This window comes from Notothenia rossii, assembly GCF_949606895.1.
Source record: "Notothenia rossii genome assembly, chromosome: 3".
Lineage (NCBI taxonomy): Eukaryota > Metazoa > Chordata > Actinopteri > Perciformes > Nototheniidae > Notothenia > Notothenia rossii.
This window is the reverse complement of record NC_136901.1, coordinates 86687679-86704031: the sequence shown is the minus strand read 5'-3', so window position 1 is coordinate 86704031 and position 16353 is coordinate 86687679. Positions and strand designations below refer to the sequence as shown.

At 38.7% G+C, this 16353-nt stretch overlaps 1 protein-coding gene across 1 annotated transcript in view; it reads right to left on the bottom strand.

Moving 5' to 3' along the window:
• Positions 1-16353, bottom strand: part of rxfp1 (relaxin family peptide receptor 1) — an 85324-nt gene that overhangs the window by 16038 nt on the left and 52933 nt on the right. Inside the window, exons 4-10 of the mRNA XM_079668143.1 lie at positions 8399-8504; positions 3967-4038; positions 3127-3198; positions 754-825; positions 439-510; positions 224-292; positions 11-82 (exon numbers count right to left, since the gene is read on the bottom strand). Coding sequence (XP_079524269.1) covers positions 11-82; positions 224-292; positions 439-510; positions 754-825; positions 3127-3198; positions 3967-4038; positions 8399-8504 — 535 coding nt within the window. The remainder of the gene's footprint in view (positions 1-10; positions 83-223; positions 293-438; positions 511-753; positions 826-3126; positions 3199-3966; positions 4039-8398; positions 8505-16353) is intronic.

Here is a 16353-nt window from a genome sequence, read left to right as displayed (position 1 = left end):
CAATACTTACAGAACTGTCAGCATACTGCATGAGGAGAAAGATGCATTTCCAATGGTTTCAATGAGATTTCCCTCCAAATCCCTGCAAGAAGGGTAATGAAAGACACACACAGGAAATATTACACACATACCACACACACACACACAGACAGGGAAAAAAATCATCAAAATACATGCCACATTTTTGACAAGACATCTCATCATCTCTTGACATGTTACTTACAGCCAGTTCAAAATTGGCATTTCCCGACAGATGTCATCCAGCTTTGTCAAAGAGTTGTTCAACAGAACCCTGTGGATCAGGGAGACACAATGAAATAACGAGAGGCACAGGAACACTCATTCAGTTCAACAAAGGCTTTTAAAAGCAGAACATTTGATGGTTTGATAAGAGACCACACAAAGAAAACTCTGAAAAAGTGCAAACTAAGAACTCACAGTAAAACGAGCGAGTTCAGTCCTGTGAAGGTCTGGGATGATATTTGATGGATATTGTTATTTTCTAAGACCCTGAAACAAGAAAACACAGGATACAGTTTCAGCCTCATTCGCAGAGTATTGATTCGGATGAAACGGCATTAATAAAGATTTGGGTGAAGTATTACCGAAGTGCAATACAAAGAGAACAATGCAAGGGAAGAAAATAGGAATTATTCATCATAAAACTGGACTCCTCGGCCTATGGCAAAGCAATATTTACACAAAGTAAAGAATCCTATTGCAGAACTTTCTTTCAGTAGAGAAGAAACATACAACCACTCCAGCTTGTGTAGGTCCTTGAAAACCCCCGGCTTCAGGATAGCGATGCTGTTGTAGCTCAGATACCTGAGAGAGAAGAGTTTGGAAGATAAGAGGATGCTCGAAAGGAAACCATGCTTCCTTCTTTTATTGCTTTGATCAGAGAGGCAGACAGTGTCCATACTTTTAAGAGTGCGCTGAATAACTTCCTTTTAATAAAGCCTATAGAGCTCGTTTCAGATTATGCTTGCCCCCCTGGTCCTACAATTTATGGTATCTTATTTTATAGTGTATTTTTAGTCTTTTTGTTCTCATTGTATTTGTATTTTACACAATCGTGTCTTTTAATTATTTCCCTGTAATTGTATTTATCTTTTAGCATTCATTCATGTTTGGTAATATTTAAAGCATACTGAGAAAAATGTGTTTTGTGATATTGGGCTATATAAATAAACTTTGATTTATACTATCAGGTATTGCAATTTAATTTCATATTTCATACTTTTAATAATATATGTGCATAAAATCAAGCTTTATCTAATAGTTTGTCTTTGTATTAGCTAGAATCATACTTATATGTATTTGTAGTGATATTTATGTGCACTTCTATTCTTTTCATATCTTAAAAAAATGTTTATTTCTTAACATTTATGCAAAAAAAAGCGATATAAACTCAAATGAATTTCTCTTTTGCTCTACCACGCACCCACTCTGTTGAAATGAAGTATTTCCTGTAACGGAAATGAAATGTGATGTGTTTACAATTGCAGTGCTACCACCATTTATTTGAGTGTAAACAGAGTAAAATCACAGCAATTACAGAGCCATATATGGCAATACTATAGGCTAACCTGGCAATAGAAAGAGAACCATTTACACAAAGCCATACTGTTTATATTTTATATTTATTAGTCCCTTAGCATTACATTTTTGTTCCTTAATAACATTTATGCAATTCAAACTGAGAAGTTATATAGTTAGGAAGATTACAGTCGGCTCACCATGGAGCTATGTTCCCATTGTGCCTGATATCTAAAAATGTTTCTGTTTTAACAGCCATTATGGAACTTCCCGCTGATATGACATTTAAGTTGAACTCATCAGCCCTCTCGCTCCCTATGCGGCATCAGATTGTCCTTTCTGCTCTCTGTAATTCTGCATACCATTTCAGCCAGAGATGCTTTCACCAAGGAATTGACTATTTATAGTAAGTGGTTATGCAGGAAGTAGGAAAAAAGGCTCTGCTCTCCGAAGAAGCTCTCCGAAAATTAGAGCAGCAATGAGGATTGTACTTGAAGTACTAACTAATTTACCCTTAATAAACACATTGTATATTGTATACGTCAACGGTAAAATGCTAAATAAGGAGGCGGTCGGTCTAATGATGCAACAGCATGCTCATTTGCGGTTACATTTTATTTATACAGCCCTCAAATTATACATTTGTCTCAGGGGGCTTTACAGCGTATGGAACCCTCAGACCGTCGCAGCGTACAAGAAAAACTCAAGAAACCAGACAATTCATTGGGAAAAAATTGAAGAAACCTTGGACGGACCCTTCTTCCTGGACGGAAACAAGGGCAACTTATGTTGTGGTTATGGATAAAACAATTAAAATAAGATACCACATAGGAAATCCAAATGATAAAAAAAATGATTATGTGAACATAATGTATAATAAAAAACATGGATCGAAGACGATGACAATAAGTCTATACTTCCCTACTTTCAGTGGTGAGGTTGAACCTGTACACACATAGAATAATGTAGTGTAGTATCATTAATGTAGCCCTAACCAAGTTAAAAAGGCAAGCAAGCCAATGTATTTCTTAGAAAAACATTTAAAAAGCCAAAGTAGTGCGTAGTTTGAAGTGAACATGGTCTACAACAGGGGTGTCAAACTCAAGGCCTGGTGGCCAAATCCGGCCCGCCACTTCATTGTATGTGGCCCACATACAATATATATAATAAACGTATTATATGTTTTGCAAGCGCTTGCTTGCAAAACATATAATACGTTTATTATAAGGATACGTGCCGCTTTACAGGAGCACGTTGCCCATAAACTACATGTCCCACAATGCATCTCATTTTGTGAGATGCCACTGAAGAGACTTGCCATTACTTGCAATTATTTGCCCTAGACTTCTGCTGTCAGACGTAGTTAATTATGAAGTTATTACCATATCCGATGATAATCCAATGCAGAGGAAACATTGTTAAATAATACATTATTTTATATTAGATATATTTATCTATGTATATTTATATAATCTTAAAGTTACCACCGGCCCTTTGAGTGCGACCATAATTCTAATGACACTCCTGGTCTACTACATCGTTTACAAAGGTATTATAATTGATTATAATAAAAATGTACAAACTTACAGTCTTGTCAGATTATGCAGCCCTTTGAAAGCGTCAGGACTCACATCTTGAATTCTGTTGTGTTGAAGATATCTATACACAACACAAAATAAACACAAATCCGATTAAGAATTGACAAAAACAACCTTTTGAGTCAGTTGGTTTTATGCAAAAAAAGACATACACAGTGATACATTTGGTATTTGAGTGAGGGATAAAACCAAGAGAAGAGAAATAAGTATCTTCTACCAGAACATCCTGGTTTGTTTAATACCAATCTTCTTCTATTGCACATACTGAGAGCCCAACAAACTTCCACTGACAGCTGTGTCTTGTCTCTGTGTATTTTTTACACCTGGCGATTCATTTATTTATGCATATTTTCAGGGGCTTTTTCAATCAGCTTAAACTTTCAGAGGAATGACAGCCTGGCACCGCCAAATGGTTCCTGGCGAGGGGTCAGACCTATTCTCCTGCCACCTCAGTGCGCGAGGTTGATAAACAACTTAAGTCGGCAATGAATAAATGCAAGCAGAGAAGGAAAATTGTTCCTTTAAGCATTCCCAGAAGTCCCCGTAGCCTTTATTAGGCATATCAGCTTTGTAGTTGTGAAACTCGTCTGTTGTATTGTCACTCAAAGGTTATTTTCTCCGCTCTTTGGTGTCACGTGAAAGCATTAAGCTTTACTGAATGAAATGTGTAGGCTCACATGATAGCTGAAAAGGTCATTTAAATGGACAATAAAGAAGACTGAATAAAGGGAAATAAATCAACAAAAGAAGATGGAAAATTGGCAAAATAAAATTGAGTGAACCAATGTATTGTTATTAATATGCAATCCATAATTCATGTTATACTCACAGTTTCTGTAGGCTTTTGTACTTAAAGAATATGTTTGCCTTAAGCTTCTGGAGCTGATTCCTTTGAAGGGACCTAAAGGAAAGAAAGGCTCACATCAGATTTCCATGATGGTTCAGTTCTGCTGCATTTGAACAGCCGACCAGCTCGTCCCTCAGATAGTCATGCTATTATTTAACATGTCGGTTTAAATTATGCTATAACGTTTTTCATTAATGGGGTTTTCAAGACTTTCAAGGATCAATTGTCCTATTCAACATCAACATAATACCCTCAACTTAATGACACCAATTTGCTGTACCTTTCCCCCCTCTCTAAGTGGTGAGTATTATTCTCATTTTAAACTACTGTATATGTCGCTACCCTTAGTATTAAACACAACTAAACTGACAATCAGTTCCTACATCTCAATATCAAATCACGTTATATTTGTCGATGGAGTGTTCATGTATTATTGTTAGAAATAACAATAGCCTATACTTTTCCCCTTGTTATTCCATTTTCATACACCTACTCGCAAAGACAAGCCATTATATATTCACACATTTGAATAGATTATCGCATCCTAACAAAGCTTACAAATTGAAATACCAACAAAAACAATCACAGTCAGTCAATAACATGACACACAATGGCCTCCTGTTCTTTTTAATTCCATGTTATCATCTCAAAGAGACCCAGAGTAACCATTTGATTCAGCTGTCGATTCCAAAGCTTTTAACAGATTAAAGGCTAATCCATAAAGGGGTATGTGTTGGGACTGCGTAGATTTTCTTTCTGTTAACTCTGTCTCCGAGGGCTCGCAGTTCTTTAACTCTGTACTTGTTTGCTGATTGATAAACGACTCCATTTGGTCCACTTCTGTCGCAACACTTAATGTACTCGGAGGAGTTTTTGTAAACAAACATGTTTTCTCCACAAAGCGCATTGGGCCTTGAGTAGGAACATTAAGGCTGTAAACTGGCGATAATCCGACAAAATGAAACTTATTAAGATACAGGGGGCTACGAATTCAATATATTGTGTGGCATTGCAATACTGTAAGGATTATCATATTCCATGTTTGAAAGTAAAATGTTATGAGTATAAAGACCACATAAATTATAATAATGAATTACATTTGAAACATTTTGGCCAGCTAACCAGACTGCGCTTCAGACAGAGGGCGAACAGAGGAGCTGCAGCATTTGAACATGTAAGCATGTCACAGTATAAGCACAAAATACAAATAAGAACTTAGATATGTGTACAATATGTCCTCTTTAAACCTGCATCACATACACATCTTCTTCCCTTCTTTTATTGCTGCATTATAAGGCTTAGCCCCACCATGAAAAATCATGTTAAAGTAAGCATGTTGAGAACACGGATTGCGAAAATATACTGGACACGACCCGTATATTTCTGTTCACAACACACAAGCTGATCCTGCTGTAACAACAAAGTGCACGTTACTGGCTAGAAGAGGGGTGCAAGGAATAGTCTAAGTAGTGGGTAGTAGTAGTTTTATACACTAAAGGTGTGGAAATTCTCTTGCGTTATAATATCAGCACGGCCGCGGTTCAAAATCAAATCAGATCAAAATGCCTCCGAAGGCAATTTGAATAGACCTACAGCCAATCAGAGCAACGAAACGCTGGGTCTGCGTCATGCCCTTTATACAGTCTATGGTCATGCCTTACTGATTGAGATCAATCAGAACCGCCATTCAGTATCCCCATTGGATCTTCAACATGTACTATCTACTAACTAACGTCACGTTCACAGTGATCCCTTTTTATTTAAAACAAGACAAATGTGCCGTTTTATTTCATACAGTTCAATTCTGATTGAGACAGGGAAATAATCTAAACCTCACGCGTGGCGTTTCACTGTCAAGGGGGGGATATAGCGTGTCAGGAACTCCAAACACTGACTTGAGCCCCACCACTGCATGGGTTAGCCCTACCATAGATTACCCAACACAAATACTCTGGCGCCGCCACTGAGGTGCATTAACACACTGATCTTCAGCATTAACCTAGGGGACTTCATACAGCTGTTGCTCTTTTAATTTATGGAGATGGTTGGTCCCAAACAACCTCAAACTGCACTTTTAATTTCCAACACGTCAGGCAATTTGACTCTAGCAGCCCTGAAGACAGAAAATCATTAACCAGCAACGTTAAGTTGACAGAAATCCATAGTACAGCACTCTAAGATAACAGACTCATTGTGCATCCTTGAAGCCAACCCCTCTAGAGTCAATCAGGACATTGCCTTTTGTGACCAGCTAAGAAAATATATGACCCCCTCCCTTACTCTTCCTACATTATTTCCAGACATAAGCACTCTCATCTTTTGGGACAATTCAGTGAAGATATTTTCTAGCAAATCAGTTCCTTTCACGTTAGACTCAATGCAGACACAATTTAGCTCAAAGGTCACACAGATAAGCTATAATGTAACTACAGACTGTGGGTGTGATGACAGGGAAATAGTTTTATTTAAAATAATCCTGTCTTGTTTGCAAATAACAACGAAATAAAGTCCTTGGAAAGACAGACTGGACCTGCGGGGGAATGTTTTGTATAACCATCCAGAGGGCTTTGTGGAGCAGATTTACAGCTGTCTGAGATTTGACTGCCATACCTAAAGTACATGTTTATAATTCCTTTATTTATATTGTCATTGTTTTAACTCATAAAGCACCTTACTCATTCATTTCACTTTGACTCTATCACTCACTCTTTGAAATGAAGAAATCCCCAGAGTGAAAAGACTGCAGTCACGGCGCCATGAATGGAAATATCTAGCTAAAGCTGAAAAAAAGTTATCCACTTGCAAATAAGTCACATTTCACTCAATAGGATCAAAGGAAATATGACTCACTTTATGGTATTTCCTTACTTCTGTTAATTACTCAAAGAAAACATTTAATAAACAGGCGTTATGTGAGTCACTTTCTATACACTGAAGTTGTCTAAAGTCTTGATAGCAAAAAAATAATGAGATTGTTTTGATTGAAACATGAGTTTCTTCCGTTTCCATTTATTTAAATGTTTCCAGATCTGATAATAAGTAATGCAATATTTCACCCTTAAAGGTGGGGTATGTCATTTTGGAGAAACCAGCTCGAGTGCGCTAGAATTTTAAAATAAACAACCGGAAAAAATCTGCCTCTTCCTTCAGACTTCCTTACAAAGCCCCTCCTCCAACACACACGAACACGCACATGACCAATGAGGGCACGAGATAAGTTTGTGCACAGATGGAAGGCTGACAGGCAGGTAGGCCATCCAGTTATTTTAGCCGGGCCGGCTCAGATGATTGGTCGTTTATTTATTGTCAAAGCATTTCATATTCATTGCTATCGGGATGTTAAGAGCATTCCATGGAATATAACAAAAAGTGTTTCTGAAATAAATAACATACCCCACCTTTAAGTAATTTCTCTATTTCAAATAATGCCATCCTAAACCTACATATAAATATAATAACATTTGGCGTAGGCATTCATCTTTCCAAAAGGCAGAAAACATTTTGATAATGGTGACTGTGATCTTTGCCATTGGGACACGATACGAGCAAACTTTCTAATGTCATCTTCTGGCCAATAACTCACACTGACAGGACATTAACTTCTCAAAGGGATTACTGATTCTTAACCACCAATCCCACCAGACCACCACCAGGACACAAATAAGCAATTTATCCAGCTGTTTAGTTATCTACCCCGAAACATGTTGCCTGTAAAAACAAAAACTCCAACTGTTTATATTGTCCTCGGTGGAAGTGTCCCAAAAGCAATTTTTTTCTAAATCAAAATAACGATGGATAACAAAAGTATTCTTGGTCAGCGGCATTCACAAAGATTGACAGCAACTTTGAACATTTCAAGGCAGTGAAGTTTAAAGGGGAGAAAAAAGTGAGCTGAATAAAAAGTATTACACGACTCCAAAAGGACATCAAATAAATGACAGAGCAGACACTTTGTAAGAGATAATGAGGACAGGCCAACCTGCGATATAATGGCTTTAATATTTCAGGACACATAAAATGACTCATAACGACTGAAAACTGTAATGTTCTTTCATCAAACATTGACAAACGTTGTAATAGCTTTAGGATTAAATGTCCTTGTCTGATACATGTTGGAAAATATGTTGGAAAATCATTTGAAAATAATTAAATCCTCAGAAAAAGTGGCTCCACAGATGTACTGTAGGTATGTGCGTGAATGCTTGTTCCTACAACACTTTCAAGAACATAAGCGAGTCGTTAAGTGAGTGTCAGGGGATTGCTGTACTTCCTGAGACTAATCTATAATTCTGGCTTCAAGTGAGTCCAGCTTTTTGCTTGCTGTTGAGGGAGACAAAAGCCAGGGATGGAGGCTTCCATTGGATTGATTGAGCTTCAAGATAATGAAAATACAAGTCGGTTATTTTCTACTCACATCATGGTGACATTAACCGCCACCGCTGGGATGTCTCGAAGCTGCACGCCGTCACAGTCCAGCTCCAGGTCTCGGCACTTGCAGAGCTCAGGAACGACTCCCAGCACTGGAGAGAGCAAGGGGAAACATTAGAGGAGATGTCAATCATGCACTGCCAAACTGTCAAGAAAGATGGAGCACTGGCCATATATCCTGCTGGAAGGGAACGTATGTCCTGAGATTTTAAAATAATGAAAGCAGAATGTATTAAGAATGACTTTGAGGATGAATAACGAGGTGTCTCAATATTGCTCATTAAATATTCCTGGGTTAAGCAAGCTTTAATTATACTTTATTAAATGCCAGTTAAGAGATGCAGGTGTGATGAAATGGAGCAGTTTGTTTACATCCTGGCTTCAATGAAAGCAAATTAGGTTTTTAATGAAAGACGACACTTTGAAAGGAAAACTTATAATTTATCAAGAAAACTACAAGTGATATTTAATTTCTCCCCCAGGTAAGATTGAGAAATGAAATGATAAAACAATTTGATTAGTTCAAATCCCTTGAGCCACTCGTCCCTACAGGTAAGAAGGATCATGTGTTGTCTGATTGTGAAGTAGTTGCAACAAAATCATAATTCCCTACACAGTATTCGCTCCAGGGGACAGTTCCTAACTTAGGAATTTTTATTGTAATGCAGGACAATGAAAATGCTCAGAATAAGAATTGAATACAATGCCATGAGAGTTTGTGGAAACAACCATAACAAGGTGGATGTCAATGCAAGAATCACATATGTTTGAAATCTTTGCAATGCAGCATACAAATATCATAGGCTTGTGAAGCCCTGTGCTAATGTATTGCAACATATCAACAACAGCTGAAGAAAAGAAACCTAAGTGGTATAGTGAGAGAGTGTTTCTCCTAAAAGCATATGTTCACAGCTTGTATTCACACATCGACAAGCTGAGTAATCAGCATGAATGGAGTGGTGTTGTTATGTGATGGACTCAATAGTGATCACTGTGAATGTGCTTTGGATACATAACGTTTTTTTCCCATCAAGCGACAAACTGAGACTTGCTTTGATTTAAAAAGAACAAAACACTGGCTGTCCTGAGGGAATTATCTGTGCTCAATAAAAGCTGCTATCACACCGACAGTGTGACATTAGTCACCACCACTGGGATGTCTGGAAGATGTGCTCCGTCACAGTCTAACTCCGGGTCTCAGCACTGGAGAGATGGAGGGGTCAGGGATGGGACACCATAAGGAGACGTCAATCAAACTAAGTTTCAAGACAGGAGCTTTTTGAAACAATCACAACATCATAGTCCTGCTGGAAGAGAGTGTAACTCCTGAGATTAAAGGAGGAGAGGAAATGATTTAGAGGGATAAACAAAGGTTGGCAATACTTAATAGAAGAACAAAGTCTCTCAAGACTGCTTATGTTAGTACCTGGGTTAAGATAGCTTTGATTTTGTTTAATCAAATCCAAGTTTAGAGACGAAAGATGTGTTGAAACGGAGCCGACAGGATCGTTTAACCAGGCATCCTGGCAAAGCAAATTACATTTAGGGACAAAGTAAGCCACACAAAGCGAGTTAAGGCTCCCCTCTGATGGGAACACCTGTGAAAGGGGATGTTTTTAAAGTCACTAATGCTTTAGATCAGGGGTGTTAAACTAAATTTCATCGCGGGCCACATTCGCCTAAAGGATGCACTCAAAGGGCCGGTTGTAACTATATAAATATATAATATATATATAAAATAATGTATTATATTGCATTATTGCCTCTGAAGTGGATTATTATCGGATATGGTAATAACTTAGTAATGAACTACGTCTGAAAGCAGAAGTCCAGGGCAAATAATTGTAAGTCTCTTCAGTGCGCATGTCACAAAACAAGATGCATTGTGGGATATTTAGTTTATGGGCAACCTGCTTCTGTAAAGTGGCATGTAACATAATAAACGTATTATATTATTTGCAAGCTCTTGCGGGGCCACATCAAATTAAGTCGCGGGCCGGATTTGGCCCCCGGGCTATGAGTTTGACACCCCTGCTTTAGACGAAAGGATTTGAGCCGGTCCAACGACAGTAAAAGTCCAGGTATTGTTTAATTTATGGATATTGACTAAAGCACAGTTCACTATGAACCGTTTTCTCAAAGTATGAATACTGATTATTGCACCCAATTTGCACTTTATTAAAAAACAGGGGCAGTCTCCTGACATGAATGTGCATCAACAATGCAGAGCACACAAAGGTAGTATAATAAAAACAGTTTATATAGCACTTATCAGAACAGAGTTGACTACTTGCCTTAAAGGACAAAGCTATTTAAAAGCAGGATACAAGGCAACAGGAAGAGAGGCCAAACAAAAGTGGGGGGAAATGAAGGTGATGCAAAGGCATAACGGAGATAAGACAATAATGAAATGTACAATTTTACGAAAACATTTCAATAAAAGGAACAAAACAATCAAAAGAAAACATCACACGTCTGAGAAAGAGGGCTTTGAGAAGTGGTTCAAAAGAGGTAACTGTTTCTGCCGGCCTTAAGTCCTCAGGCAGGTCGTTCCAACGCATAGGAGACCAGATGGCTGTAGTTCAACTTTATATTGAAACCTCCACTTCAAAACAGCCAGAAGGACACTAACTGAGGATCTAATGCAGGGAAGTGGCCCATAGTGCTCAATAAATCCTGCTATGGCTTGGATTCAGACTGATCCATGCGTTCAATGTGGTCTAAATCAATCCTAAAGCGAACATTATCCAACAGTTTCCGACAGCCCATATTGTGTTTTTTTTTTACTTTGCAGGTGCATCACACACATTCTCATTCATTGAAAGAACACAATATCCTTTTGACAGAAAGGTCATTTACGTTTTTGAGGATAAAGATCACTGAGAACAAGACAAAAAACAAATCAACCTACATTAGAGTCTCTTGAGGTCTGCAGCAACCCCAGCATACATTAATGCTTAACCCTGGCTTTTTTTATTCTGGTGTGCAGAACCTTGCACATGCTCAAACATCAGCAGACATTACAATAATATTGTGATTTCATGGAAATAAGAATGAAACGAGTGGAGGTCCTAGTTGTATGAATCATGCTTCCATATTTTTGTACATCTTCTTTAGCTCTGCACAAAATAACACTCTTTTTCCGAGTCATTTACGAAGGTTCAAGCTTGATTCTGAGAAACTGAGTCAAATGAATACAGACAAAAACTACTTCAGTTATTATAGTCCATATTAAAACCATTCACATGACAGTTATATTAACCTGTAAACTAAGTAAGTGGGTACATTCATTACATATATTAACATTAATCTCACATTCAGTGTAGCAAATTAAGCCCCTATTTCATTTGTATTTGTAGCCCTGGGCTGGTCACAATATATACAAACACATGTTAATCATAACAAGAGACACTATTAAATATGTCTGAAACATCATTTACAATTATTTCAATTAAAAGGGGTGGCTGAACTTTTAAGAGAAGTAAATTGGTTTCTTGTAGCTGCTTCTTTGTTTTATCTGTCAAAGGTTAAATATAACACCCCCACCATACCTAGCCAGTCTTCTCAACCAACCACTCAGGGTCACCAGGGCATGACCCCTCACCTGCTTCCCACCCACAACTGTACTTGATAATCAGAGATGGGGTCGTTACTAATATATTGCTTTACTTCGTTATTCTCTACATAAAGTAACTCGTTACTTTACTCGTTTCTTTACATTACTTTTGGGTTACTCAGCAACAGCCTACAGTAGGCTATAGCCAAAACGCAGATGAAAACAGTCGGTGAAAACCTAAAGATTATTTCAAGATTTCAACATTGTGCACATTGCTAAATTTCCTTAACTATAAAGGATGCTACAAGGCTGTCCATCTCTGCTTTGGTTACCGGTCCAAATTCTAGTTTTTGCTGCTTATGAGTCGGCACTCGGCACACACTCAACATCCTCACTCTGGGTTCGGGGGTCCTTAGCTATTAGCTTCACGTTAGCATGTTGTCTTTGCAGGTGCTTGTGGAGGTTTGACGTTGTGTTTCACATTCCTGTCCTTTCTTCAGACGAACTCAAAATAATGGGCATACCGGTGCTCCACCCCTCGAAAGTTATCGCTGTTGATGATGACTCAGCCATTATGCACTGCATGTGGACGCGCAAGTCGCCCAAATGTTACGTAAATATAAACCTGCGGGGGGAAACCCCTCTTGTCTGTCAAAGGGAGAATCTAGTAAATCTTAAGGTTAGTATTCTAACTGTAGTGTGACTGAATTTATAAAAGTGACGAAGTAACTCGTGTCGGGCAATGTTAGTAACTGTAGTGTAATTACTGCATTTATAACGCGTTACACTACTCCGTTACCGACAAATGTAATATTATTACAGTCCAACTCTGGTGATATTACACCCGGTTGAATCACAACTGCTGCTGGTGATCAAAAGGCTTTAGAGCAGGGATGGGCAACTTTGATGGTGGTGGTGGCCAAATCATTTATGTACTGGCCACTAGGGGTAGGCGGATTGATCCCAAAATGTTGATACTTCCGATATTACGTTACGTTTCAAAATATCGATACTAGAGCCAATAGGATCGATACTTTAAAAAAAAAATTCCCCGTCTCCTCTACTCGTCAATTTCTTCAAAAAACTATGTGCAGACGAACAAAAGTAGGCTATATGCTCTTTTCTTCTCTCTCCACTGCTGTCCTCCTCTCCTGGAGGCTCGCGCACGCGCAGCGCGCTCCCTGCCTGAACGCCGATTATCAAGCTAACTGACAGCAGCCAGCAGCCAGCAGGACAGGACAGGACAGGACAGGACAGGACAGCAGCAGCCAGCGACTCGCGAGTGCAACACACACACACGTACATGATGGTTGAGAGAAAGAGGAGCGTTGTGTGGAGCAATTTCACAACTGGCAATTCAAACTTAGCGAACTGTGATGTGTGCAAGAAGACAGTTCGCTACTCTGGCCACTTTGTATTGTTATTTTTCATGTTTGCACTTTAAATTTGCAAAAGTAAAACGTTTATTTGTCTATAAAAACTGTCCTGTCTTTATTCATGAAAATGAATTCAGATTTAGTCTATTTATGATGATTTCAGCTCAAAAATCATGTCATGCAGCTCTCCCGTATATGAAAGTACATAAGACACTTTTCATTAAAAAAAAGTATCTGTATCGATATCGGCGATACTGGCCCTGAAATACTTGGTATCGGATCGAATCCAGATTTTGTGGTATCGCCCACCCCTACTGGCCACCAGGGGACGGCAGATTCACTTGGAACACACACACACAAAAATTCCATGTGCTGTATTATTAACAATTATAAAACGGACAAGTCAAATCAAGCAATCTGATTGGTTCTTAGCCCGATATACTGAGCGTATACCACGTGTAGAATTGTAAGTTACTTTTCACAACAAGTCAGTATCCCTCCGCGTCTGAGAAAAACAGTATACCGTTGGGCTGGAAAAAGAAAGCAGCGGAGGTGGCCCTCCTTTTTGACGCAGTGGTCCAGACATAGACATCAAACGGCAAAACATATTCAGTGTGCAGTTCCTTTGGCATTAGGGCAGGGATATCTAGATACTTTTGAAGGTTTAACATAATGAATTGTGCTACTTTTAAAGCAAGCAACGATGTTTTCAAATCTGTAATCAAAGAGGTCCGCAAAAACGCTATCGACCAATCAGATTGCTTTGATTGACTTGTCAGTTTTATAAATATATTTAAATGTCTTCCGTTACGAAACAAACTTACAAAGCATAACATGGAAACATTTAAGATTAACTTCTACATCCGGGGGGGTCTTACTATAGTATGGAGGAGTGGATTGAGCAGTACCTATCTCCAGCTACGTGAAGAGCAGGTAGACCAACTGGAAAAATACCACCATTCAAAAGCTTTCTGATGCGGGTCTTGAAACAAAGCAGAGAAATTATGACCGTTAGTGGCCACAGGTGCGAAAGCTCTCTCCAGAGCTACTGGAAGCCCAATCTCGGGGACCGGAGAAAGTGGAGCAATATTCTCGCCACGCCGAGCAACAGCCTCGAACAACCTCAACCTATACAAGTGACCACGTAAACCATGCTACTGATGCTGGACAGTTTTTCAGTGGATGCACAATAAACAGCAACATACATATTAATGTAAATAAACAGCCAAATAATGGATCAATGCTCTCTGTCTAATATGTTCGCTCGCTGTTAGTGTTGTTGCATAGCAACCACCTTGCACTATGTTTTGTGCAGAAGGCAACGGAGGGACTATTTTATTTTGAACATCATTATTTACTAATAAAAACTATTTAAATTAGAGTGTGTATTTTTCTTTCATATTGCCAAACTTGGCTTCGCGTCGGGCCGAACTACGCCCCTTAGCTGTGATATAATGAGCATATACCACGGCCTGTCGTGAGCTTTTGCTTAAATATACTAAGTCTGACATCTTCATTGACATTTTACAATCAAAGGGAACTTCCCCCAAAAATGGGAACATCCTCTAATAAGCTCACTAAACAAATATCAGTTCACAGAAATGTGATTTCATTTTTACGTGGCATGTTTGTAAAGAACATGTTATTAAACAGTGGAATAAAACTATTTTAAACTATTGGAAAGCACGGAAAATGTGTGTGTATTGAGATTAACCATTAAGATGACATACACATGAAGTCATGAACACTAACCCAGACATTAGTTGTCTAACTTGAACCTAAAACACTTGTAGCCTGTCTCTGCATTCCCACAGACACCTGTCAGCCCACACTCTGCTGTTCCTCAGCACCACTCCCCCTCCCTCCCGCTGAAATTATGAATGAAAAGTGTATAATCATAGATAACAGGGAAGGGTCCGTGACTAGTGCTGTGTACCTGGACTCACATTCAGGTTCAGGTCCGGACTCAAGTCCAGAGGTTCAGGTTCAAGTCCGGACTTATAAGTCCGGACTTGTGTCAAGTTGTGTGAGTAACTAAAGTGAACTTATTGTGAGCTAATTATCAATTGAAAATAAACTCATAATCAACTCAAATTCAAACTCGTCAGGTTTATTGTGCCCCCTTCCAACTTGTGTCTACACCATGTCTTTTCTAGAACTCTACATGTGTTACTAACTACACAACACAACTACATACATAGTGATGTACATACAAGACTCAATATGCAGGAGTACAAGTCTATGTGTTCTTGTTCAAGAACAACAGCATATTGACATTGTCTGGGTGAAGTGTTGCTCTTTCGGCAGACACTATATCACCATACATACAAAGGAGTTAGCTTAGCTACACTACCATATATGGCAACCAGTATCCCACGCTGTCAGTGTCCACTATGTCTAAGCCAGCTTCCCTTGACGTCACACAGATCTTGCGAGCAGTTGCGATATTTTGCGAGACTTCGTGAGTTCAGTAATGGCCGCCATATCAGAAGCCAAAACAATGTTTTTCGTCTTTTCTCAGCGCAAATTTCTCGATCTATGGAAGGTTTTGGACGGTTTAGAACACAAAGGAGAATATACGTAAGTACCGGTTCCTGACGTTCCGGTTTTAAGTCCAGTACCGGTTCGGTGTACCGGTACGCAGCACTATCCGTGACAGTTTGTTTTCATCTGATTTCAAATAAACAAAGTCTTGGTTTTAAGGATATTAAACTTGTTTTGCCAAATTCAGATGATAAATACAACTTTTAAGCTTGTAAAGGCATAATTACAAGAGGCAATTTAACATCACAGCAGGCATAACAACAGCCGGTGTTTCTTGTGAGGGTTTCCCCGGGATACAAACACAATACACACAAATGCGTCACAGATTATTTTGCGGTATTTGAAATCATGTACGCAGCTCGCGATGTAACTAGGAGTCTAGTGGAAGGTGTCATTACTACAAGTAAAACAAATTCAAAATATATATATATATATTTTTATAACACTAGAACCGCCAGAGATTTT